At 45.0% G+C, this 27440-nt stretch overlaps 2 protein-coding genes across 4 annotated transcripts in view; one reads left to right on the forward strand and one right to left on the reverse strand.

Moving 5' to 3' along the window:
• The window catches only part of DNAJC6 (DnaJ heat shock protein family (Hsp40) member C6), a 155855-nt gene that overhangs the window by 102604 nt on the left and 25811 nt on the right, over positions 1–27440 (forward strand). For all 3 annotated transcript variants that reach the window (XM_053590316.1, XM_053590317.1, XM_053590315.1), the window contains exons 5-12: positions 6322–6444; positions 10784–10917; positions 14125–14319; positions 15819–15936; positions 17657–17736; positions 19108–19301; positions 19389–19469; positions 21669–22103. In XM_053590316.1, coding sequence (XP_053446291.1) covers positions 6322–6444; positions 10784–10917; positions 14125–14319; positions 15819–15936; positions 17657–17736; positions 19108–19301; positions 19389–19469; positions 21669–22103 — 1360 coding nt within the window. The remainder of the gene's footprint in view (positions 1–6321; positions 6445–10783; positions 10918–14124; positions 14320–15818; positions 15937–17656; positions 17737–19107; positions 19302–19388; positions 19470–21668; positions 22104–27440) is intronic.
• On the reverse strand, positions 2167–2583 carry LOC128585343 (60S ribosomal protein L23a-like). Its single transcript, XM_053590320.1, has one exon. It carries the CDS (start codon positions 2581–2583, stop codon positions 2167–2169), a length of 417 nt encoding a protein of 138 aa, XP_053446295.1.

Consider the following 27440-nt stretch of genomic DNA (forward strand, 5'->3'; position numbering starts at 1 on the left):
TTCCATCTATTACCTAGTTCAGAGCAAGTGAATTAACATCAAACAAGAATGTGGATTTTTTTTTTTTTCGCCAACTCAATGCAAATCTTTTGAATTGATTTTTCTTGTTTGAAGACTAAGGCAGTGCCATAATTTGCATTACTGAAGGACTGAGAGATCTCCTGTACAATGTTGTATGGAAGTTTTATTTGATCTTCAAAGATCTATGGTATTCTGAAACATTTTCCCTCTGAAAGTAAATAAAGATATAATATCATCATGGAAGCACTCATACATATGATAATGTCTCTTTGTAAAGTATTTATAAAAAACAATTTCTATGAAGATATCTTCAAAGTTATTAGTGTAACTGTAGATTTTGCGATTAGACTTAACGCTTTATCAAAGGAATCAGGAATTGCATGTGAAACATTCACCCAGGCTGCTCTCAAGTGCTCTTGAAGAGCAGGAACGTGTTTATTTTATTGGATTCCTAAAACAGTGCCCTATGTGGCTAACCATGCTTCTTAAAAGCATAAATACACCAAGAATTGTTGAACACTATTGATATAAAATAAATGTTTGGCTTGTGTTCTCAAGGCACTTAAGCCTGGTTGGGTAGAGTATCCCCCGGCATTCTAGGGGTGAATACAAATTATTATTAACACCTGCTCAGGGGAGTGGTAAAGGGAACAGTTGAGTGTCAAAGCCTGCGTGACTCTGTCATTTCTCATCTGCAAATCGTAGAATGTGACCTGTGAGGCTCCTCGTGACTGGCCTTGGCCTGCTGCTCTGGCTTCATCTGCTGCTGTCTTCACTGTCCGAGACCCCAGCTGCCACCAGGGGTGCATGCCCACATCCCGGCCCCTGACCCTCCCACCCCTGACTCCTATCCCTGAGCCCCTCTCCACCTCTGACCCCCACCCCACTCCTACCTTGCTACCCTCCCATCCCTGACTCCTACCCTCCTACCTCCTACCACTGACCCCTCCACCCCAGGGGTGCACCCCCACGTCTCGGCCCCTGACCCTCCCACCCCTGACCCCTACCCTTCTACCTCTCCACCTCTGACCCCTGACCCCCACCCCACCCCTACCTGGCCTTCACACGCCATCTCCTTGTCTCAGCTTCTCCCTAGAAAGCCCCATACCCTCTGGCCCCTTCTCTGTTAGCCCGACTTTGCTGAGGGAGAATTTCCACCTGCACAGACTTTTCCATTTCCTTCCCCTGAAACAAAAGATTGCACTGCACCCCTAGCCCTTTCTAGGTCACCCCAGAATTTGGCAGAATGGACCTGGGTCCTCGGACATGTCCCCCTCAGCCCTCGTTCCTTTCCAGGACCACAGCCCCACAGTCTACGTCTCATGTCAGTCCGTTCTGGTGTGGCCTCAGCTCTCTGCGACCCCGAGGCCTTTCTGTCTGGGGCACTCACACCGTGAGTCCCTCAGCACGTCAGTCACTGGTGCAGGATTAGAAAGGTTTCTTTTGTCTCCACCTTCCAGTCCAGGAGGACAGGAAGCACTCCTTCCTCCTCCATTTAGCGGCGTGCTAGGACTGCACTTGGCCTGACTTTGATGGGTGTGGAGGGCAGAGTCTTCCACCAATACTGGTGTTGGTGAGGACCAGAAGTGGGGACTGTTTACTTACAGATGAGCAAGCGTCTGGCTCTGTCTGCAGTGCACATTTCTGGGCTGGAAACCTGAGCTCTGTCACTTTATGTTTTATGGGATTGTTGGCGTATTTGGGGACGTTGGTGGGTGGTGGTGGCAGAGACAGGCTGTGTCCAGGAAGATTTACTTTGCTGAGGGTCATCATTCTGGGTTTTGATTAGCTTTTGTGTTTAGAACCTTTCTGGGTGACACATTCCCCCATGTTTGCAGAAGAGGCTAGGATGGGCCGTGTGTGGTCTCAGCGCAGCAGAGATGTTGCCTCACCAAAGTGAGGTCCATGTGGGCTGCGGGAGTGTTAGCCTCAGGGTTCGGGCTTTTCACGGCCACAGTCCCCCATGAGGAAGTAAAAGTACGGCGCTGACAGTGATGTCCTGGCACCAGGTGCAGTGTCTGAGTCACACTTTCTTTTTTTTTTTTTTATGGTGAAAAGTTATATATTTAGAATTGGCCAGCTGGACTAGGTGTAGATAATCCCAATTTTGTTGGCAACATCCAAAGCATCATAATCAGGAGCCAGTCAAACATATGCCTTCTTCTCGCCGTCAGGCTTGATCAGGGTGTTGACCTTGGCTACATCAATGTCATAGAGCTTCTTTACAGGCTGTTTAATCTGGTGCTTGTTGGCTTTGACATCCACAATGAACACAAGTGTGTTGTTGTCTTCTGTCTTCTTCACGGCAGACTCAGTGGTCAGGGGGAACTTGATGATGGCATAGTGGTCAAGCTTGTTTCTCCTGGGGGCGCTCTTCTGAGGATATTTGGGCTGCCTCTGGAGCCTCAGAGTCTTTGGCCGCTGGAAGGTGGGTGATGTACGGATCTTCGTTTTTTTGTGGCTGTGGGTGCCTTTTAGCATTGCCTTCTTGGCCTTCAGTGCCTTTGCTTTGGCTGCGGCTGTGGGAGGGGCAGGAGCTTCCTTCTTCGCTTTCGGCGCCATCTTGTGAAAAGAGCCTGAGTCGCACCTTCTTAGCCTGCGTTTGGGGCTGTGGCTCCGCTGTGCAATGAGATCTGGGTGGGCTTTGGGGAGTTCAGCCGTCTGCTTCCTCTCCTGTCACAGATGCCTGTGGTAAAACACACATAACATGAGCATCATTTTAACCGCTTGTAAGCGTGCAATTCAGTGACATTAATCATACTCACGGAGCTGTGTGACCATCACACTGTCCACACCCAGACCTTCCTGCTATCCCCCCTCACACCCTCTCTGTGTGGCATGTGTGGTTGTGTGTGGTGTGTGTGTGATGTGTGTATGGCTTGTGGGCCTGGCATGTGTGTACCACGTGTGTGGTATGTGCATGGCATGTGTGTAGTGTGTGGTGGGTGGGCCTGGCGTGTGTGTAGTTGTGTGTGGTGTGTGTGATGTGTGCATGGCGTGTATGTAGTGTGTGGTGGGTGGGCCTGGCATGTGTGTAGTTGTGTGTGGTGTGCGTGTGTGTAGTGTGTGGTGGGTGGGCCTGGCGTGTGTGTAGTTGTGTGTGGTGTGTGTGATGTGTGCATGGCGTGTATGTAGTGTGCGGTGGGTGGGCCTGGCGTGTGTGTAGTTGTGTGTGGTGTGCGTGTGTGTAGTGTGTGGTGGGTGGGCCAGGCGTGTGTGTAGTTGTGTGTGGTGTGTGTGATGTGTGCATGGCGTGTGTGTAGTGTGTGGTAGGTGGGCCTGGCGTGTGTGTAGTTGTGTGTGGCGTGCGTGTGTGTAGTGTGTGGTGGGTGGGCCAGGCGTGTGTGTAGTTGTGTGTGGTGTGTGTGATGTGTGCATGGCGTGTGTGTAGTGTGTGGTAGGTGGGCCTGGCATGTGTGTAGTTGTGTGTGGCGTGTGTGTGATGTGTGCATGGCGTGTGTGTAGTGTGTGGTAGGTGGGCCTGGCGTGTGTGTAGTTGTGTGTGGTGTGTGTGATGTGTGCATGGCGTGTGTGGTGGGTGGGCCTGATGTGTGTGTGATGTGTGCATGGTGTGTGTGTAGTTGTGTATGGCGTGTGTGTGATGTGTGCATGGTGTGTGTGTGGTTGTGTGTAGTGTGTCTGTGTGTGCATGGCGTGTGTGTAGTGTGTGGTGGGTGGGCCTGGCGTGTGTGAGTTGTGTGTGGCGTGTGTGTAGTGTGTGGTGGGTGGGCCTGGTGTGTGTGTGATGTGTGCATGGCGTGTGTGTAGTTGTATGTGGTGTGTGTGTGATGTGTGCAGTGTGTGGTGGGTGGGCCTGGCATGTGTGTGGTTGTGTGTGGTGTGTGTGTGATGTGTGCATGGCGTGTGTGTAGTGTGTGGTGGGTGGGCCTGCATGTGTGTGGTTGTGTGTGGTGTGTGTGGTGTGTGTGATGTGTGCATGGTGTGTGTGTAGTGTGTGGTGGGTGGGCCTGGCGTGTGTGTGGTTATGTGTGGCGTGTGTGTAGTGTGTAGTGGGTGGGCCTGGCGTGTGTGTGGTTGTGTGTGGCGTGTGTGTGATGTGTGCATGGCGTGTGTGTAGTGTGTGGTGGGTGGGCCTGGCGTGTGTGTAGTGTGTGGCGTGGGCCTGGTGTGTCTGTGGCATGTCTGTGGTGTGTGTGTGCTGTGTATGCAGCATGATCCTGGAACCCTGGAGAGCTGTGAAAACAGCCTGCTCTGATGAATTCCTCTTTAGGTTTTTTTTGGGGGGTTTTGTTTATGCTTTCATGTTTTCCCCTTTTAGACAGAGCACATGCTTTTTAAAAAATTCTAATTATATATTTGCTTAAGGCATATAATTATCAAGTAAATGTATAATTATGGAGTCCTTTAAATTAATATTATTTACTTGATTGATTTAATGATTCTGGAGCTATTATCCTATTGTGATAAGAATAATTTAGCCAACTTTTAGCTAAGACTCATTACAGATATTGACATTTAGGGTGTGTGTGGATAATACACACACAGTTTATGAAATCTTTAAAAATATTTGCCTGGGTTATAGCTTTCATAGGAAAGCCAAAAATTAGTTTCATAGTAGGGCTGAGTACATTGGATACTTTTTCTTCCATTCTTGAGATACTTTACTAAGAAGAATATGTTCCAGCTCCATCCATGTAAACATGTTATAAAACCAATGTATGGTGCCCCATGATCGCATTAATGTACACAGCTATGATTTAATATTAATAAAAAAATTTGCCTGGGGAAACAAATTTCCTATGCTTTTACTCTGTTAGACTCTAAAACACCAACAAAATTGACACACCTGTTCCTTTCTCAAGATATTGTACATGTAGACAGAGCTCCTCATAAAAAGAGATTGCCGCACAGGTTCATAGCTTTATTCTTTTGCTCATTCAGTAACTTAACAGATGTCTCGTAAGCACCTGCCATGTGAATGGTCGTGACCGTGGACGACAGAGCGAATCAGTTATGGTCCATCTTCTCATGAACCCTGTCCCTCTGTCTGGACGGAGGGACAGATATAACAGTCGATTTAGTGCAGCTCACTGAGAAGGTGGCACTCACCATTGTTATGTGGTGCTACTTGGTTCTTACACCTTATATTTGACAGAATTGAGGCTTGGAGCAGAAGCCTAAAGTTTATCAGGTAGCAAGTGGTGAATTTGGGATGTGGCCCTGACCATGTTGATCTACTGATAAAAGTTGTAATAGATAAAAACGGACATGGCCAAGAGTGCAAAGATGACTAAGTATTTTTATCTTTGGATATTAGAGAAACCGTCAGAGACAAGAGAGCACTTGACCAGGGTTTTGAAGGATGAATAGAAGTTTACCAAGGGAAGAAAAAACAACACAAACAGAACTCAGCTTCTACAAATGTATATTTTGTGATTCTTTGAACAGCAAATTTTATCTTCCATGTTATTTTATATATTTAGTCAACATGTCATTTCCATTTCTGGAGAGCACATCAATAAGAAATGTATCTGGGGATAAAGATTAGGCCAGAAACATCTCTAAATTGAGTTGGATAAAAGGGGAAGGTGTCCTGGAGTCTGCATGGACAGACGTCCGTGGCTGGGTCACCTACATTGTTGAGTAGCTATGCCAAGCACATCAGACTGTTTAATGAGCCAGACCTGTCACAGTCCCCAAGACCTGGAGGTCCCCTGCTGCTCTTGCCCCACAGTCATCTGAATGAACATTGCATGAATCAGGGCCAGCCAGCATTCCTAGGACGTAGCTGGCACCCCATGGTGTGTTAAGCAAATGTGTGTGTAAAGGAACAGCAATGCTGAAGTCTGCCCTATGAACTGCGTCCCTTCATGAAAAGTGGAAAACGCAAGACCCACGCCTGAGTCGGCCTCTGCTTCATGCTGTGTGACTTCTTGTGTCATCGTGAGAGCTGGGATAAAATTAGGGATGGTGCAAGATTTGTAATCCTATAATTAAGCATGTATTAAGGAGATCGAAGTATTTTATGCTTAGTAGAAATTAGATTGTATGTAATAGATTATATATAATTATATATATAATAGAAAGAATCCAAGTATGTAGTTGAAATGGTCTAATTTAAAGTGTATTTCAAAACCTGTTTTCATACCTTTACTGAAACAGAATTCTTTACTTAAAAAAATTGTTGTGTTAAACACTTTTTCTTTTTACATTGGACTCTGATCCCAACTCTCCCTGGCTGAATTAAAAGAGGATATGTCACTTCCAGAAGAAATCATCCAGCTGCTTGCAAGGGAAAGTCGGTGGGAGGATTCATTTCCTTTCGCTGTGTTCCCACAGGTCTCAGAATGCAGCTGGCCCATCAGACAGGCCCCAAGTCTGCACAACCTCTTTGCTGTGTGTCGGAATATGTACAACTGGCTGCTGCAGAATCCCAAAAATGTCTGTGTCGTCCACTGCTTGGTGAGTAACCTTTCTTGTTGATGGCCAAGTGTGGGTGGCCCTGTACAGAATGGGGCAGGTCGTGTTTGAGCTCAGTAGGACTCGCTGGGCTCACACACATAAGGTGCTCCCTGTTCTGGGCTGAGAGCTCGAGCCCAGCTTGAGGGACAGATGTGTACACAGCCCACACACGGTGTGGGGACTCCAGAATGTGGCGTCATAAAAGGCACAGGAGTAGAAGTGGTGGCTGCACAGGGACAATTCCCTGAGTTCTGTGTGAGCAAAACTGAAGGAAATATATTGGCGTGTTTATTTTTTGAATAAAAAGAAAAAGACAATGATGCCCTTATAAGAGGTCATAGAGATACTCTGAGCAGTTTGTGATGGGATTGGCACGGACCTCTGAGAGTCCCTCCCAGCCCTCCTTACACCATGGTGTTTTTTTTTTGTTGTTGTTGTTGTTTGTTTGTTTTTGCTATAATATTATGTGATGATTCCACCCGTCTTTTCATGAGAGATAGTTGGTAAAAACAGGGAAGAAGTTGAAGTACATTTTTATTTCTTTCCACGTTATACCCCCCAAACTCTTGGCAATAAGGTAAAACCACTTGGTATTTATAGGAATCTATTGTTAAGACCAGGCAGCTTTCTTTTCTAAGCCACACAGATTGTGTAGTGGAGCAGAGCACTTCAGGGACTCAGCAGCCTTGAGCACCTTGGTGATTTTTCTCTTCACTCAAAAATGTATTAAAAGTTCAGGGAGCCTATCATATGCCTGATGGCCAGGTAAGGAAGACAGCTTGATAGAGACCTATGATGACTCGGTTACAAGGAATGAAAATCTAGCCAAGAAGAGGAAATAAAGAGGCAAACAAAGGATTATGGTTCCACAAGGTACAAGCTCCACAGGCTCACAGAGGACTGGCATGGTGGATGTCTACGCCACGCCGTTGGGAAGCGGGATGGAAGCTGGGGGCAGGGGCTCTTATGCGTATATGTTAATATACCAGTAGGTTACGAAAAATAACAAGCATGTACTAGTCTGAGACACGTCTCACTCTATCACCCTCAGTAGAGTTCTGTGGCATCACAGCTCACAGCAACCTTAAACTCCTGGGCCCAAGTGATCCTCCTGCCTCAGCCTCCCAAGTTGCTGGAACTACAGGTGCCCACCACAACACCCAGCTAGATTGCTGCTTTTTTTTTTTTTTCTCTATTTTTTGGTAGAGACAGGCCATCTTGCTCTTGCTCAGGCTGGTCTCAAACTCCTCAAGCAATCCACCCACCTTGGCCTCCCAGAGTACTGGGATTACAGGCATGAGCCACCCTGCCCAACCCAAAAATGAAACTTTTAAAAAGATCTGCATGACAGAGGAAAGGAGAGGACACATATTCAAGAGACACAGATTTGTTAAAAGCAGTTGAGGAAGCCTAAATTCAAAAAAGAATTAAGAGTAAGAAAAATATCTTTTTAAAGAAAATGATGTTTGGCTATGGATGACAACAAATTCTCGAGGAAGAGAGTATAATCTTCCCTCCTTTATTCTATTTCTTTTATCAGAAGGAATAGTGTCAAGCCAGAGAGAGTGTAAACACAATAATGAAGACAGAGCTGATAGGGAGTGAGACGGCATGGCACCCCCATAGCCTTAAAATTAATTCACTCCTTAGATGTAAATTATGTGACAGGTGCCTCCAGCACTGGAAGAAGCATTTATGGATTTGCTATTTACTCTGAAAAAATGGGAAGAAGAGGGCAGCACCTGTGGCTCAAAGGAGTAGGGCGCTAGCCCCCTATGCCAGAGGTGGCAGGTTCAAACCCAGCCCCGGCCAAAAACTGCAGAAAAAAAAAAAAATGGGAAGAGGAGCCAGGCAAATGAAGGAAGGAGACACCCTTCTGAGATGGACGGGGTTGGTCCTGGAAAGTTGTAGGCTGCTGAGTCTGATGGTAATTCAAGGCAAAACTCTAGCGAATTTTTGTACGGATTATTTTAAACTCTTAGAAAAAAACAAGAGTCCCTATTGGTTCACTGTGAACAAACACATCAAACCAGCAGAACATTTCATAACAGGCCTGACAGGTGGTGGAGAGAGTCTGTTGGAGTCCTGAAAGGTATTTCTCAGTTGCTTGTGGTCAGGATGGAGAAATTTGAGCTAGGTTGTTAATACATTTGGTTGAGTTATGGCTGCCTGTCTGCTTCCAAAGTTAGGCGATTAATGGATCAAGCTGCTGGGAAAAGGTTTAACTTAGTCGCCTTTTAATCAACAACTTTGATGAAGATGGGGAATCAAGCTTGTCAGCACTCTTAGAATTGTCAGGGTCACATATGGATTTAAAGAGCTCTTGTAGGCTTTCATTTAAAAAAAAACTAACAATGTGAAATTAAATACAAGATAAATGTAAAGTCCTGAATTCTGATTCTAAAAGATTAAACATATTTGTCTCTTAGCTTAACAGATCCTCTGAAAAAAAGAAATCTCCGGGTTTTGGTGGGTAGAGAGATGAGTAAGAGGTTATGGAGTGATTGGGCTGTGTTCATGCTAGTTTGGGCTGGGGTTATATTAACAAAATCACAGTCCAGACTGAGGGAAATCAGATTTTCTCTCTAGTTTGGTCTGAAGTTTCTCTCTAGTTTGGTCAGAATGCATCACGCCTCACATCTTGGCCTTCCTGCAAGGTGGATGTTTTCAAGCTGAGTCAGTTTAGAAGTGTGCTAAGCGTTATCTGTTAAAACGGGACATCAGATGAGGAAGAGCTGAGGGACTGAGTTTGTTTTAAATGGGAAATAGAAGTGTTGATGCAAAGGAGGGTCTTTCATGTATGTGATGGACTGGCACCGGGAGACAGGAATAGGTTCATTTTTTATTCTCGTATAAGGAAAGGATGAGGGCCATTGAGGGAAGCTGTGGAGGAGCAGGATTCAACTCTGCATGCTTAGGGCAGGGAAGAGGCTGAGACAGCCCCTTAAGCACCAGTGGTCTCCGTGTCACTGGCAGTGCCCTGGAAGAGCAGGGTCACTCTGTGAGAAGTGTTCTTGGACGCTGTCTTTTATTGAGCTGCTTTAACAAAATGCCGTAGCATGGGTGGCTTAAACAGCAGAGATTCTTTTTTTTTTAATTTTAATTAAATCATAACTGTATACATCAATGTATTTATGGGGTACAGTGTGCTGATTTTATATACAATTTGGAATGCTTATATCAAGCTGGTTAACATAGCCTTCACCTCACTTAATTATTGTGTTAAGACATTTATTCTCTACTCATAATAGATTTGACATGTACCCTTGCAATATACACCATCATTCTTCCCTGTTCTGAAGGCTCAAAGTCCAGGATCGAGGCGACTATAGACGTGGTGTCTGGGGAGGGCTGCGTCCTGATTGCCTTCTTGGGTTCTTACACAGCCCACAAGCAGAAGTAGGTGAGAGCTCTCCAGTCTCTTCTACGAGAGCCCTAACTGCGTTCATGAGAGCCCCACTCATGACCTACTCATCTCCCCAAATCCCCGCCTCCTGATACCCTCACACTGGGGCTAGGGTTCCAACATACGAATGTTAGGCGACACAAACATTCAGTTCATAACAGATTTATTCCTACACTGAATAAGACTGAATCAGGTGAAACTTTCTTTCTCTCTCTCTCTCTTTTTTTTTTTTTTCTGAGACAGGGTCTCACTTTGTTGCTCAGGCTGGAGTGCAACCTTGAACTCCTGGACTCAAGTGATTCTCCTGCCTCAGCCTCCTGAGTAGTTAGGACGATGTTCACACACCACCACACCTGGCTAATCTTTAAGTTTTTATAGAGACGGGATCTTATGATGTTGCCCGGGCTGGTTTTAAACTTCTGGTCTGCAGCCATCCTTCTGCCTTGGCCTCCCAAAGTGCTGTGGGACAGGTGTGAGCCACTGTTCCTGGCACAACACTTTCATTTTATGACTCTAGGAACCTGCTTTGGGAGAAACACGCACAGAGCATATCCCAACAAGCAACACTTACTCACCTGTGAGGTCTTTACTTCTGGTCCTAAACCGGGAAATCTCAGCTATTGTTTTTGGTGCTACAAGTTCAAAGTTACTTTGAAGATTACATTTTTTTTTAGTGAATATATGCAAATCAATTTACGTATGCTTCATACGTTAATACAGTGTGTTTTATCCTAATAATGAGTCTTTGCTTGTTGCTTTGTGATTGATGTAGCTGGAACAGATTCTGGGTTGCAAGTCCACACAGTTTTTAAGTGAAAGGCTCCTCCTAGTTAGAGGGTCTCTCCTCTTTCCCTGATTGTGTAGACAGCCGTTGTCAGTGGAGAGTGCCAGTTTGATCATGCTCAGGATGGGTTTATGCACTTTCTTCGACAGGACGGACGAGCAGCGTCGTCAATTCTGGTTGGTGCTATGTTCATTTTCTGTAATCTCTACTCCTCTCCTGGCCCAGCGATTCGATTGCTGTATGCAAAGCGACCAGGAATTGGACTCTCGCCTTCCCACAGGAGGTAAAGTGATCAGGGCAGACACCGGTTTCTGTCATGCACTGCTGGAAATTTGCCTCGTAGATGATTTCATGACTTTTAACTTGGCTGGCATTATCCTGAATTATGGGGAAAAAATTGAATTGAATAGGACCTTGGGTTTTTATACAGTTCCATAAGCCCCTGTATGAGAATCTGTGGTTTTGAAATTACAAGAAAACCTTGAAGAATACTTTAGTCTACTTCCCTCACTTTGCTGGTGAAGAAACTCTTTTTTTTTAATTTAAAAAAAATTAAACGTGGAGACGTGGACAGGGCATGATTTGCCCCCCAATTCCCCGCGATATAGCTGGGACATCATCCTTGACCCTCACCACTAAGACCAGTCCCTTTCTGTTCCCCTGGACAGGGGCTTTACTGAAATACAGACAGAAGACAGACTTGCCAGACGTGTCTGCCCTGTGGGGGCATAATTAATAAGAAGAAATGAAAACATGTAGAGAGAATAAAGAGTTTTAAAATCCACTCTTCTTACTCAAAGGAAAAAGGAAATAGATTCTGAAAGATAATCTGAAAAGTGGCCTTCATAAAGAAAATCTTTTTAGATAACTTTTACATTTTCTTTCTTTTGGTCACAATTTCTTCCTTTTCCTTTTACAAAAAAGCTAAAGAAAGACAACAAAAAAAAAGAGGTGTATGGGAAGGCTAGGAAAAGCGAATTTTTGAGGCTGGATGCAGCACTGGGCGTTCCCTGCACCAGAGTTCATTGCTGCACCCTGCACACCGGGGCTTCAAGGGCAGTCCCACTCACCTTCACAGGTCAGGATCCGACTCAGTAGGCTCTAATCATTTGTTGGATAAATGCTAAATGTCAAAAGCTGCTGCTGAAGGGCAACAGCCAGGCCAGGAAGCAGAAACCCAAGGTGGAGGGCAGTTGGTTCTGGAGCTGGGCTTCCCAGGTTCACGTTCTGCTCTGTCTCTCGCTGTGTGAGCCCTGGCAAGTTGCTTCCTTGGCTGCGCCTCAGTCTCTTCACCGGTAACACAGGGGTCTGGTACCTGCCCTCACAAGGTTGTCAGGATCAGAGGGGGAACGCACCCCAAGTTGAGAGCAGTGCTGTCCCTCACTGCTGCTGTGTCAATACGGGCAGCTGATTATTTCCCCCTGGAACTCATAATAAGACAAATATGTATGACTCTGAAGGGTAATCACTCATGGGTTGGCTGATATTTAAAATAAATTAGAATGCGAATTAAAATAAAGACAATCATTTTAGAGACAGAATGCTTGATCCAGAAGGTACGGGTTTGCTCTCCTGATGAAGCAGGAAGTCTTTAAAACATGAGAAGGGATGAAATGGAATTGGTTTGCTCTTAATTGTCTGGAGATGCTCAGGAGTGCAGCATTAGCTTTTCTCTTACTGATTTCTTTTAAAAAAGGAAACTTACCCTATCACAAGCAGTGGAACGCTTTTAGAAAACTGACTTACCTAGCCCCACCTGTTCTGTCAGACACAGCTTGTGTGCACAGGATAAACTTATTTTTTTTTTCACTGAAATGTCTGGTAATATCAATTTAGATGAGATAAGGGCTATATATGATGGGACCAAGAATCATAACAGAATCTTAATATTATCTTAGGAGGTAACTGTAACAATAGACGTGGAAATAGCACCATGCATTTTTATTACCCTTTTTAATGGAGAAATTTAAGTTTAAATCACTGAAGGAATTTGAGGCACAAAACAACAGGGGCCCGTGTTACTCTTGGTGGAAATCTTTCTTTTGGTATTAAACTGCTTCTGACGGGGTACAGGTAAGAATGCTCTGTTATCGTGAAGCTGAGTGAACAATGCCGTTTCTAAATTTTATTCAAACTGCACCACAGCACCAGTGTTCAAAATATGGTCTCCCATTTTCAGTTTTCCTACACATTTTCAAATTAAGCATAATCACCTTTGAAGGAAGGCTTGATTCACAAAATTTCATATGCAATTATGGGGGAGAGTCCCAACATCTTTTTTTTTTTGGCAGTTTTTGGCTGGGGCTGGGTTCGAACCCACCACTCCCGGTATATGGTGCCAGTGCCCTACTCCTTGAGCCACAGGCGCCACCCAACATCTATTTTTTTTTTTTTAAACTAAAGACTTGATTCTTTAAACTCCAGTCTTTTACCACATGACTTCCCAAGGACACCAACCTGAGGGTCCACCAGCACTTCAGAATCTCGTTTGTTCACTGATGACCTCTTCAGAGTTTTCTTGTCTGTGGATTTGTTTCATTGTGTTGCTCAGGCTGGTCCTGAACTCCAGGCTCAGCAATGTCCCCTCCTCCCATTCCCAGTAGGCAGGATCCTCGGGGTACCACCACAATCAGCCAGGATCATGGGGGTACCTACCGCCATACTCAGCTGGGATCCTCGGGGTACCACCACACTCAGGTAGGATCATGGGGATACCTACCACCACACTCGACTGGATTCTCAGGGTACCTACTCCCTCACACTCAGCTGGGATCCCTACTGACACATTCAGCTGGGATCCTTGGTGTACCTACCATCACACTCAGCCAGGATCATGGGGGTACCTACCACCACACTCAGCTGGGATCCTCGGGGTCCCGTCACACTCAGCCAGGATCATGGGGTACCTACCACCACACTCAGCTGGGGTCCTCGGGGTACAACCACACTCAGCCAGGATCATGGGGGTACCTACTGCCATACTCAGCTGGGATCCTCGGGGTCCCGTCACACTCAGCCGGGATCATGGGGTACCAACCGCCACACTCAGCCTGGGATCATGCGGGTACTGCCACACTCAGCTCTTTTCTTATTTAAATTATAGTGTCTCACTTTTTTGAACTAAAAGTGTTTCTGATGAGAAGATTCTAAGATGTATCCAAGGTTGGGTTTTACCTGATAAATTTAACATCCTAGATAAAACAGGAATAAATGTTCAAATATTGAGCTAGGGTAAAACTCCCATCAGCTTTTTGATTTAACAAATACACCCATTATGAGTTCTTTGGGGAAGTACAGCCACCTCGGGAGGTAAAATCTTTCAGACATTGTTGACTGCATTCTCTTTTGCTAGCCAGTGTTTGAGAATTTAACAGGGTAAATTTTTATTGTAACCTAAGTGTATATGAACAAACAGTCACTGTCTTTATTGAAAAGATCGCTCTTTCTCTGCGTGTGGTGGCCCCAACTGGCTGGCAACCTTCTGTTCCAGGTACCTGGGCTACATGTGTGACCTGCTCTCGGACAAGCCCTACCACCCTCACTTCAAGCCTCTCACCATTAAGTCCATCACTGTCAGCCCAATACCATTTTTCAACAAACAGAGAAACGGATGTCGCCCTTACTGTGATGTACTGATTGGAGAAACCAAGATCTATACAACCTGCACAGATTTTGAGCGGATGAAGTAAGTCAGGACACTTTCCTTCCCTTCTGGTGCACAGCTCACCTCCTGGGTCATTCACTTTTCTGCCTGCAAGACTGTGGCACTGAGAAACGGCTGATATATCTGGGGGTGCTGAGAAGTGTATGCTCATGGTAAAAGAAGTAAAATCAGTCATTCCCCAAAAGCGTAATCGCAGGGAAGGTGGATGTGGTAGCATGTCTAGGCACACTTGACCAGCGAGGGAACCTTCAGTGCAACTTTGAAAGGTAATACAGAGATACCATCGCTTAAAATGTGCATACATTTTTTTGGCATCCTCTGGATATTTAAAGAGTTCAATATCACTCGTAATCATAGAAAAGTACAACTAAATCTCCCACAGCCCCCTTTCAAGTCAACTGTTAGTATAGACTGAGGGTCATTTGGACTTTGCCACTTTTTGACTGTTAGGAATAATGTTGCAAGTAATTATATTTTAATTCACGAAGTATCTGTTAAGTATGAGAGGTAAGACAGAGGTAGGGCTCAAAGGACCTGATCCTTAAAGATGGAGATGGGCATGGTTGGTGATGAGTGAGGTTTCGAGTAAGCTGTTGCAAAGGTGGTGATGTATTTAAAGAAGGTGCCGAGGACGGTGCCTGTGGCTCAAAGGGGTAGGCCACCGGCCCCATATGCCGGAGGTGGCGGGTTCCTACCCACCCCTGGCCAAAAACTACAAAAAAAAAAAAAAAAAAAAAGAAGAAGAAGAAGGTGCCCACTCCATAATAAAGAGCAGTGCCGGGGAGCTGTGGGTGTGGAGAGAAAGCAGTGGGTGTGACCTAATGTGGAACTAGTTGGAACAGATTGAGATTGAGGATGTATCTGAGACTCTCACAGAGCATGTTTCTGTTTCTGTACTGATCTTGACTGGATTTCTTTCTTCCCTTCACCTCTGCTTTTACTAATTTTAAAATTTTTTGGGGAGGGGGGCATAGTCTCACTCTGTCATCCTTGGTAGACAGCTCATCACACCCTGAAACTCTTAAGCTCAAATGATCCTTCTTGATCACTACAAGTGCCCCCACAATGCCCAGCTATTTTTAGAGACGGGGTCTCACTCTGGCTCAGGCTGGTCTTAAACTTGTGAGCTCAGGCAATCCACCCGCCACAGCCTCCCTGAGTGCTGAGATTATAGGCATGAGCCACTGTCCCTGGCTACTTTTCCTATTAATTTAAGGTTACGAAAAGGCAAATATACCGGGCTAGGTGCATGTGAGGAGGACAAGGGGTCTGTGAACCAGGCACGGGAAATTGCACTGTCTGGAAGTCCAGGTGTGACGCAGAGCGAGCAATGGGTGTGAGACCCACAGTGTCCCACTGCAGGGCCAGGGCATGAGCTGTGGCCAGTGCTCAGGGGAGGAAGTGGTCTCTGGGTCCAGGCCTGACCAGTGGGTCCCTTAGCCAGAGCCACAGAGAACTGTGCCTGTGTGATTGTGCCAGACTGGACTCTCTTCAATGCACACTTTGGTCTCTGTTTAAAGAGAATACCGTGTCCAAGATGGAAAAATCTTCATTCCCTTGAGCATCACCGTGCAGGGTGACGTGGTTGTTGCCATGTACCATCTGAGGTCGACCATCGGGAGCCGGCTGCAGGCGAAGGTATGATCTTAGTAGTCACGGGGTAAACGCGTCTGAGTCTTTAGAAGGGATATTTCTGAATCTTCCCTCCAAATCACTGTGGGCTTGAGTGACTTTGGTTTTAGAAGGAGAAAGAGGGCGGCGCCTGTGGCTTAGTTGGTAGGGCGCCGGCCCCACATACCGAGGGTGGCAGGTTCAAACCCTGCCCCGGCTGAACTGCAAACCAAAAAATAGCTGGGCGTTGTGGCGGGCGCCTGTAGTCCCAGCTACTCGGGAGGCTGAGGCAAGAGAATCGCTTAAGCCCAGGAGTTGGAGGTTGCTGTGAGCTGTGTGATGCCACGGCACTCTACCGAGGGTGATAAAGTGAGACTCTGTCTCTACAAAAAAAAAAAAAAAAAAAAAGAAGGAGAAAGAGCCGTTACAGATTGCTATGGTCAACTCCTTTATCTTACATGAGAGGAACTGAGACCCAGGGAGCCCGTGATTTCCCAAAGTCCTTGGCATGGTGACTGCCAGCAGGTGGCAGCCCTTGACCTTCAGCAAACCCTGTTCCTCAGAAGCTCCAGCCTTTCTCATCCTGTCCTGCTGGGTCAGCGTAAGGGGTCAGAGTTCTACTAAGAATGGGAAATGGGAAATTAAATGATTTCTGTTCAATATTTTGTTGAGATAAAACCCACATAACATAAAAGTCCCCCTTTTAAAGTATATGATGCATAGTTCTTAGTATATTCAGATAGTTTTGCAGTGGTCACCGCTATCTATTTTCCAAGCATTTTCGTGACCCCCACGAGAGCCTGGTACTGGTCAGCAGTCCCTGCCCGCTCCTCCTGCCCCCACCCACTGCTTGTGCATTTTCTGTCTCTGTGGATTTGCTTTGTGGAATCACACAATACGTGGTCATCTGTGGCTGGCTTCTCTCTCTCAGCAGGACGTTTTTGAGGCTCAGCATGGGGTGGCATGTGCCCGTGTGTGACCCGTATGTGGACAAGTCACTTTCCATCACACGGCAGCATCGCATAGTATTAATCTCTCCTTCAGTGGGTGGACATTTGAACTTTGCCACTTTTTGACTGTTAGAAGTAATGTTGCAAGTGACTGTATTTTAATTCATCAAATATTTGCTAAGTATGTGCTTTGTGCCAGCCATTGTCTAAGTGTTGGGGGTTGACTGGAATAAGACTTTTTGCCATGAAGAAATTCATTCTCGTGAGCAGAATCACACAGGCACAGATATGCATGATACTGTCACAGGGGGGATGAGGGCCGTTTGTTTTAGCCGACGTGGCCCAGAGGGCTCCAGGGAGGATGTGGCCTTTCCAAATGGGATTCGAAGGGTGAGCTCCTTGGGCCGGCAGGGCCTTCCACGTAGAGGAATGTAATGAGCCAAAGTCCAGCAACGTGCAAAGGCAAGGGACAGTTGGGGACGAGGACATGGCTTGCCCAGGCGGAGGTTGGAGATGGAGCTGAGCCCATTCTAGGTGGGAGATTGTTTCATATTCGTGGTAAACAAAGATTCAGATGTAGAAACAGCGCAAGGGGCCTGCCTCCCCAGACCTGGTCTTCTGGTAAACAAAGATTTGGATGTAGAAACAGCGAAAGGGGCCTGCCTCCCCAGACCTGATCTTTGGTAAACAAAGATTCGGATGTAGAAACAGGAAGGGGCCTGCCTCCCTAGACCTCATCTTCTGGTCAGATTCCCTTTGCCCTGCTCAGCGCTGATGTGCTTCCCGTGTGTTTCCAGGTGACCAACACGCAGATATTACAGCTCCAGTTCCACACTGGCTTCATACCCCCGGATACCACTGTGTTAAAGTTCACCAAGTAAGTGCCGTGTGGGCCGGGGTCTGGCTCTCCCAATGCAGTGGGACATGCGGAGCCATGGATGTGCTGTGCTGTCCCAAGACCCCGTCCTGCCCACAGGATGGGCTGCAGACTGGCTGGATGCATAGAATCAGCTGGGTTTGGCTTGTCTTTAGAAGCATAAACAGATCACAGACTTGTAATAGAAAGGTCTGAAATTCCATGTGAGTAGATGAGAGTGGACAGAGAGGACCCAGCACACTGCACATCTGGTTTTCCCTGTCTTTCCAGCAGGGACGGCAGTGCGGCCAGTGCTATGGCAGGAGAAGTGACCACCAGACTGGATGCCCGGCCATGGCACTAAAGCAGGGTCTGGAGGACCCATTTGCCAGATGTGTGGTCTAGGAACTTGGGGGTGGCTGGAGCTGGGGACATAGTGAAGGCTGCTGGGACCAGAATGGGGGGAGAGATGGTCAAGGGCTCAAGATGGTAGCTGTGGTCCTTTTTCACTATTTTGACAACCAATTGGACCATGCCAGTGCATACCAGTTAACCCATCAGCCAAGCTTGCTTCTTTCTTTCTTTCTTTCTTTTTTTTTTTTAATAAGGAATCTTTGCCTCACTGAATTTTTTTTTTTGCAGTTTTTGGACCTGGCTGGGTTTGAAACCGCCACGTTCGGCATATGGGGCCTGTACTTTACTCTGTAGAGCCACAGGCGCCGCCCGCTTCTTTCTTTTTTTATTTTCTTTTCTTTTCCCACCACCTTTCTCCTCCCCCCTTCCCTCTTTCCTCCTCTCTCTCTGTCTTTCTCTTTTAGGATAAGGTCTTACTCTGTCACTCTCAGTAGAGTGCCGTGTCATCATAGCTCACAGCAACCTCAAACTCTTGGGTTCAAGTGATCCTGCTGCCTCAGCCTCCCAAGTAGCTGGGACTACAAGCACCCACCACACGGCTGGGCTAGTTTTTCTATTTTTAGTAGAGATGGGGTCTTGCTCTTGTTCAGGCTGGTCTTGAACTCCTGAGTTCAAAGGATTTTCCTGCCTCAGCTTCCCAAAGTGCAGGGATCATAGACGTGGCCCACCAGGTCTGGTCAACCCTGCTTTCTAGATGGAGTAGCATCCAAATTATTTCTTTTATCATTTATTTTTATTTATTTTCTCCCCTCACTTTTCAACTTGACTAATTCTTTGAGCAAGGATTAGTCTCCTTTTTTTTCAGATGAGGAATCTGAAGCGCAGAAAAGTAAAGTAACTTACCTGGGTACGAGTGAGTCTTCCTGAGAGCCTGTCTCAGCATTGCCCTAAGAGTGAGCCTACAGCACCTTCTGTGCTGAACACCCTGCTGATGTCACTGTTTTTCACTAACCTTGTTATTTTTAAATCCCTCTGTAGGCCGGAGTTAGATGCTTGTGACGTACCAGAAAAATACCCTCAGCTGTTTCAGGTGACACTGGACGTGGAGCTGCAGCCACACGACAAAGTCACAGACCTGACACCGCCCTGGGAGCATCACTGTGCTAAGGACGTCAACCCCAGCGTCCTCTTCTCCTCTCACCAGGAGCACCAGGACACGGTGGCCCTAGGAGGTAGGCTCCGTCAGGACGGGCCCCTGCTCCTGCCACGCTGACCCACCTCTGTGTTTCATGGACGCTGCTCGGCCTTTTCTCTTCCAGGACAGGCTCCAATAGACATCCCTCCAGACAACCCCAGGCATTTCGGGCAAAGCGGTTTCTTTGCCTCTCTCTGTTGGCAAGGTACTTACAAGCTTTTCTTTAAGTTACCTGTACATGGTTTGATGGTTAAATTGCATGGTTCTGCTGTAAAAATGGCTAGCCCTGGAAGCAGCCTGGAGCAGGGCATCCCAATAAGTCGGTGCTCATCTCACACCCTCCCCACTTGTTCCTTTTTCAAATCAGGCCGTTTACGCACTGTAGTCTCATGGGCACCCTGATGCTCATGCAGAAGCCACAGTGCGCTGAGTTGTAGCTTTGCTCTCTACACTGTGTTTGGGGTCGCGTTTTTTCCTAGACTGACAAATAAACGCATTTTCTAGGATTTCCTTTAGGCTCTTGACAATGCAGAGAGATTGACAAAGGAGTCTGTCTCCTGGCCTTAACTGAGTATTCTAAAATGTAAAACTTGGTGTTTCTTGAGAGAGTAACAGGACAGGTGAGCGGGGCACAGGCTTGGCCTGAATGTCTCTGCCACCTGCCAGAACAACCACAGCAGAATCAGGGCTCTCACTGGATGAGATGTTTTCAGACTTCTCACGGTGACACTTCAGCTGCTACCGTTGGTGTACTGGGTACACCCCAATCAACATCCATCGGCCATCTTTGCCTTAGCATTGTTGGAGGTTAACTCTGAGGTTCAATGTAGAATTGAGTTGTTGGAACTTTCTGAATGGAATGGGTGGGAAGCTCGCTTTGGAGATGTTTTATTTGAAATCTCCCAGTAGGCTTTCCTCTGATGTCTGAATGTGAGGTGGTATTCCTGTTCACTCCAGAAGTTCCCAGTGTTTGGTGAAATAATTGCTCGTAAAATTTCTCTGAATCGAAAGGCTTACTGTCATAATTTTCTTTTGAGAAGTAGAATTAGCAGCTTCTCAAACTTGAGAACCCAGTGCTATCTGGAAGGCAGCAGCCCCTCTTGGTCTCCCTTACCGCTTATCTTTCTCACAGTAAAGGGTTTTAATAAAACTTCACTCTTACCTTTCCACTGCCATTTTAGGTCTGAGATTGGCTTTTTGTTTTGAAACAGAGTCTTGCTCTGTCGCCCAGGCTGGAGTGCAGTGGTGCAGTCATAGCTCACTGCAGCCTCCAACTCCTGGGCTCAAGCAATCCTCCTGCCTCAGCCTCCCCAGTAGCAGGAGCTAAAGGTACCCACCAGCATGCCTGGCTAAACTTGTTTTTTCTTCAGAGACAAAGTCTTACTATGTTGCCTAGGCTGGTCTTGAACGCCTGGCCTTAGGCAATCCTTCTACCTCAGTCTCCCAAAGTTCCACTCTCAGCCTGAAGTAGGTTTTAGCACAGATGCAGTCTCTTATCTGAAACTCTCAGCACTGCTGTGTTTAAGAATGCAGAAATTTTTGGATTTTAAAAAGGTAATACAGTACGTAAATCCTATCTTAATATCCTCAGTAGTATCTCAGACAACAACTTATAATCAGATATATTAATATTTCTGCAGTGGACATATAAAGAATAACCCTGAGAGAGAGAAATGAAGATTCTAAGCACGTTCACATCTGTTCTGATCAGTTTTATGCCAACTGGGTTGATGCTAAACTTAGGAAAGCCTTTCCCAGACATTAAATAACCAATTTTCATGGAAAGGTCTGCACCAAGGCAGGGCTGGGCATCCCTGTCTCCTGCAGAGGCCTCCCCTCCTGCTGCCGAGGTCACACTCAGGCTGGGTGAGGACATCAGCACAGTCACACTCTGCAGTCCCTGGGTGTGGTCATTTCTGCTGCAGACGGTGGAGGAAAGGCTGCTCTTTTGGCTGTGGGACACCTGGAGAGTAAAGGGCAGTGAGAGGTCTCAGCAGAGGACTAGCAGGTAATGCTTTCCCTAAAACCTAGGATAGAGCCTGAAAAAAATAGTGAAAGTCAACTTGTAGGCACCACTTACTATTGGCCTGAGCACTTTATAATAATCTTATATAATTCTTAGTAGCCCATGAGTTAGGTACTAGTTATGACCTCATTTTGCTGGCAAGGAAACTGAGGCTCAGAGCTGCGGCCAGTCCAGGCTGCCTCGCTCCTGTCCCCTGCTCTTTACCACCATGCTAGACTGCGTCTCGGATTCTCAGCACCTTGGGAAACACCTCTGGTTTCTCATTGCTCAGGCTGAGCCAGTCTCTCTCTTTCTGCAAGTGTATTTTACTACTCATATTGAGGCCCTGCAGTGCTGTGGTCAGTAACTAACCATGTAGGGCATGCTGGCTTTCCTCAGATCAGAAATCAGACAAGTCGTTCTGTGAGGAAGACCACGCTGCCCTGGTGAATCAGGAGAGCGAGCAATCAGACGATGAGCTTCTGACCCTTTCCAGTCCTCATGGCAATGCCAATGGTGACAAGCCTCATGGAGCCAAGAAGCCCAGCAAAAAGCAGCCAGAGCCAGCTGCCCCTCCCTCCCTTGAGGACGTGGACCTGCTGGGCCTGGAAGCCTCTGGAGTGAGTACGAACTTCTCTGCACCGGCGGCTCCTCCCACCAATTCTGAACTACTGAGTGACCTGTTTGGGGGCGCAGGTGCAGCCGGCCCTGCCCAGGCTGGACAGTCAGGGCTGGAAGATGTGTTCCATCCCAGCAGACCGGCTTCCACCCAGTCAACGCCACGCCGCTCCGCTGCCTCTGCCTCCGCGTCCCCGACTTTACATGTGGGAGAAGGTAATGGCTTCCATATTGAATTTTAGCCTTTGGGCTAAACAGGTTTAAATTTTTCTAATAAGCCAGACTTTCCTGGTTTCCCTGAAAACTTCTGAGAGGTCTGTGTCTCCGTTTAAACAGAGAGTGCAAGAGAAAATAGAAACACTGTCCAGAACAGAGAAACAGCAGTAAGGCTGTGTGAGCCTGGACGTTTGAGCTCCACACTCTTCGTGATTTTCCTCTTTTTCAGGATGTCAGTTGAGTTGCTTCACTTTCTTCTGCTTGGAGACACACATCAATGAATTATTATCTATAATAGCAGCTGACATCTATGGGGGACTTTGCCAGGCATGCAATTTAACACTAAACATGATTCAATTTTTATAAAAACCCAATAAATAAGTGCTATCTCATCCCCCACTGTATTTGAGGAAATAGGGGCTTAAGTTAAATTAGAAGCACAAGTGTATGTGACCAGAAGTTGATGGGGCTTAGGCTCAAAACCAGGCCCCTGGGGTCCAGAGCTTCCCTCAGTTTCCCGAGTGCCTTCCTGCAGCTGTAGTCTTCTGAGTGTGCATTGGCTGTGCAGAGAGGCACTTGGCTATTTCAGTGACTTTCAACATCAGTGCAGCTTCCTGGAACAGAGCAGTGGCCTCAGCCTGGGAGCTGGCACCCTGGGCTCCGATAGTCTCTCTGCCCATCACCACAGGCTCACCATTTCTGCACTGTCCAGCCACGGTGATGTGACATTTGCAAGACAGTGTAGCTAGGTCAACAGAAATCCATTGCAGCTTCCAAAGAACCCCCTCGAATCAGCTGCCCCAGGCTGCTGTCACCACTAGCCGAGGACAGCACATTAGGGAGGTTAAGAGCAATGACCCCTTCACGGAAGGCTCTAGGCCGCTCCGAGGCATCCTTGTGTATGAGGGGCTCACAGTTAGGGCACAGGTGCGGCCACTCAAGCTCCTGCGTTAGCTGCTGTGAAGCCTGGACGTGAGCTCAGGTGCCCTGAACCCTGCACCAGGGCTGCCTTCTGCCCACCTCACCCAACTGAAAAAAACTCTGTCAGGGACAAAAAAGTCCCCTGGATTCAAGATAGCATCATAGTGGACGTTCATGCTTTATTTTTATTTTATTTTTTATTAAATCATAGCTTGTGTATATTAATGCAATCGTGGAGTACAATGTGCTGGTTTTATATACAATTTGAAATATTTCCATCAAACTGGTTAACATAGCCTTCATTGCATTTTCTTAGTTATTGTGTTAAGACATTTATATTCTACACTTAGTAAATGTAACTTGTACCCTTGTAAGATGCACGTAGGTGTGGTCCCACCAATTACCCTCCATCCACCCATTCTCCCCCCCTCCTCCCCTCCCTCTTCCCTTTCCCCTTCTTCTTGGGCTATAGTTGGGTTATAGTTTTCATGTGAAAGCTATAAATTAGTTTCATAGTAGGGCTGAGTACATTGGATACTTTTTATTCCATTCTTGAGATACTTTGCTAAGAAGAATATGTTCCAGCTCCATCCATGTAAACATGAAAGAGGTAAAGTCTCCATCTTTTTTTTAAAGCTGCATAATATTCCATGGTGTATATATATATCACAATTTATTAATCCATTCATGGGTTGATGGGCACTTGGGCTTCTTCCATGACTTAGCAATTATGAATTGGGCTGCAATAAACATTCTGTGCAAATACCTTTGTTATAAAGTGATTTTTGGTCTTCTGGGTATGTACCTAGTAGAGGAATTGTAGGATCGAATGGCAGGTCTATTTTTAGATCCCCAAGTGATCTCCAAACATCTTTCCAAAAGGAAAGTATTAGTTTGCATTCCCACCAGCAATGCAGAAGTGTTCCCTTTTCTCCACATCCACGCCAACATCTATGGTTTTGGGATTTTGTGATATGGGCTAATCTTACTGGAGTTAGATGATATCTCAAAGTGGTTTTGATTTGCATTTCTCTGATGATTAAGGGTGATGAGCATTTTTTCATGTGTCTATAGGCTGTGCACCTGTCTTCTTCAGAGAAGATTCTCTACAAGTCCCTTGCCCAGCCTGAGATGGGATCACTTGTTCTTTTCTTGCTAATATGTTTGAGTTCTCTGTGGATTCTTGTTATTAAACCTTTGTTGGAGACATAACCTGCAAATATCTTCTCCCATTCTGAGGGCTGTCTGCTTGCTTTACTTACTGTGTCTTGGCTGTGCAGAAGCTTTTTAGTTTGATCAGGTCCCAGTTGTGTATTTTTGGTGTTGCTTCAATTGCCGGGAGGGGGGGAGGGCTCCTTATAAAATACTCACCCAGGCTGATTTCTTCAAGAGTTTTCCCTGAACTTTCTTCTAGTATTTTTATACTTTCGTGTCTTAAGTTTAAATCTTTAATGCAGTGAGAGTCTATCTTAGTTAATGGTGAAAGGTGTGGGTCCAGTTTCAGTCTTCTACAGGTCGCCAGCCAGTTCACTCAGCACCATTTGTTAAATAGGGAATCTTTTCCCCACTGAATGTTTTTAATTGGCTTATCAAAGATCAAATAATGGTAAGTATCAGGGTTCATCTCTTGGTTCTCTATTCTGTTCCATACATCTACCTCTCTGTTTTTGTGCCAGTACCATGCTGTTTAGATCACTATCAATTTATAGTACAGTCTGAGGTCTGGTAGTGTGATTCCTCCTGCTTTGTTTTTATTTCTGAGTAATGTCTTGGATATTCAAGGTTTGTTCTGATTCCATATGAAACAAAGTATTATTTTTTTCGAGATCTTTAAAGTATGACAGTAGAGCTTTAATAGGGATTGCATTAAAATTGTATATTGCTTTGGGTAGTATAGACATTTTAACAATGTTGATTCTTCCCAGCCATGAGCATGGTATGTTTTTCCATTTGTTAATATCTTCAGCTATTTCTTTTCTTAGAGTTTCATAGTTCTCTTTATAGAGATTTTTCACATCCTTTGTTAGGTAAACTCACACATATTTCATCTTCTTTGGTACTACTGTGAAAAGAATAGAGCCCTTGACTGTTTTTTCAGCTTGACTATTGTTGGTATATATGAAGGCTATAGATTTATGAGTGTTGATTTTGTAACCTGAAACACTGCTGTATTCCTTGATCACTTATAAGAGTTTTGTAGTTGAATCCTTGGAGTTCTCCAGATATACAATCATATCATTTGTGAAGATTGAAAGTTTAATCTCTTCTGACCCTACATGGATACCCTTGATCAACTTTTCTCACTTAATTGAGGTGGCTAAGACTTCCATTACAATGTTAAAGAGCCGTGAAGACAATGGGCAGCCTTGTCTGGCTCCTGATCTGAGTGGAAATGATTTCAATTTAACTCCATTCATACAATATTGGCTGTGGATTTGCTGTAGATGGCCTCTATCAGTTTAAGAAATGTCCCTTCTATACCCATTTTCTTAAGTGTTCTGATCATGAAGGGATGCTGGATATTATCAAAAGCTTTTTCTGCATCGATTGAGAGAATCATATGATCTTTGTTTTTTAATTTGTTTATGTGCTGAATTATATTTATAGATTTACTTATATTGAATCAGCCTTGAGACCCTGGGATAAATCCCATTTGGTCATGGTGTATAATTTGTTTGATGTGTTGCTGGATTCTGTTTGCTAGGATTTTGTTGAATATTTTTGCATCAATGTTCATTAGTAATATTGGTCTATAATTTTCTTTTCTTGTTGGGTCTTTTCCTGGTTTAGGGATCAAGGTGATGTTTGCTTCATAGAATGTGTTGGGTAGTATTCCTTCTTTTTCTGTGTTTTGGAAAAGGTTAAGTAATATAGATACTAGTTCCTCTTTAAAGGTTTGATAGAATTCTGATGTGAAGCCATCTGGTCCTGGGCTTTTCTTTTTAGGAAGATTTTTGTATAGTTGATGCTATTTCAGAACTTGATATAGGCCTGTTCAACATTTCTACTTCATTCTGGCTAAGTCTAGGAAGGTGATGTGCTCCCAAGTATTGGTCTATTTCCTTCATATTTTCATATTTTTGAGAATAGAGTTTCTTGTTATATTCATTAAGGATTTTTTGAATTTCTGAGGAGTCTGTTGTTATTTCATCATTACCATTTCTGATTGATGAAATTAGAGATTTCACTCTTTTTTTTCTGGTTAGGTTAGCCAAAGGTGCATCTATTTTATTGACCTTTTCAAAAAACCAACTTTTTGATTTATTGATCTGTTGTATAATTCTTTTGTTTTCAATTTCATTTAATTCTGTCTAATTTTGGTTATTTCTTTTCTTCTGCTGGGTTTGGGGTTGGAATGTTCTTCCTTTTCCAGTTGCTTGAGCTGTCTCACTAAGTTGTTAACTTCCTCTCTTTCTGTTCTCTTGAGGAAGGCTTTCAGTGCTATAAATTTTCCTCTTAGGACTGCCTTTGTGGTATCCAAGAGATCCTGAAAAATTGTGTCTTCATTATCATTTTGTTCCAAAAATTTGGTAATTTCCTTCTTAATCTATGACCCAGCTATGACCCAGCTATCATTCAGCATAAGGTTATTTAGTTTCCATGTTTTTCTATGAGTATGCAGATTTCTTTTGTTACTGAGTTCAACTTTTATTCCACAATGGTCCAAGAAGATGCAAGGAATAATTTCTATTTTTTTAAATTTGCTGAGGTTAGCCTTGTGACCTAAGATGTGACCAATTTTGGAGGATGTTCCATGGGCTGATGAGAAAAATGTGTATTCATTTTTCTTAGGATGAAATGTTCTGTAGATGTCTGTTAAATTGAATTGTTGAATGGTTAAGTCTAAAATTTCTTTGCTTAGCTTCTTATTGGAGGATCTATCCAATACTGCCAAAGGAGTGTTAAAATCTCTGACTATTATGGTGCTGGAGGAAATCAAGTTGCTCATGTCTGTTAGAGTCTCTCTTATAAATTGAGGTGCTTTCTGGTTGGGTGCATAAATATTAATAATTGAAATCTCATCATGTTGAGTATTACCCTTAACAAATATGAAGTGACCATCCTTATCTTTCCTTACTTTTTTTGGTTTAAAACCTATTGTATCTGTGAATAAAATTGCAACACCTGCTTTTTTCTGAATTCCATTTGCCTGAAATATAGATGATCATCCCTTCACCCTGAGTCTATATCTATCTTTTCAGGTAAGATGAGATTATTATATGCACCAGATGTCTGGCCTAAGTTTTTGTATCCAGTCAGCCAACCTGTGCCTGTTTGGAGGACAATTTAAGCCATTCACATTAATCGAGAATACTGATAAGCCTGGTAGAATTTTGGGTATTGAGTTTTTTGAAGGTCCAGAGGATATTTTTAATCCTTTCACCACTATGAAAGTTTTAATTTGATCAAAAGTTT

Source organism: Nycticebus coucang, chromosome 5, assembly GCF_027406575.1.
Source record: "Nycticebus coucang isolate mNycCou1 chromosome 5, mNycCou1.pri, whole genome shotgun sequence".
Lineage (NCBI taxonomy): Eukaryota > Metazoa > Chordata > Mammalia > Primates > Lorisidae > Nycticebus > Nycticebus coucang.

Excerpts from the sequence above, each read along its gene's own strand:
- LOC128585343 (XM_053590320.1), bottom strand. The coding sequence starts at position 2,583 with ATGGCGCCGAAAGCGAAGAAGGAAGCTCCTGCCCCTCCCACAGCCGCA.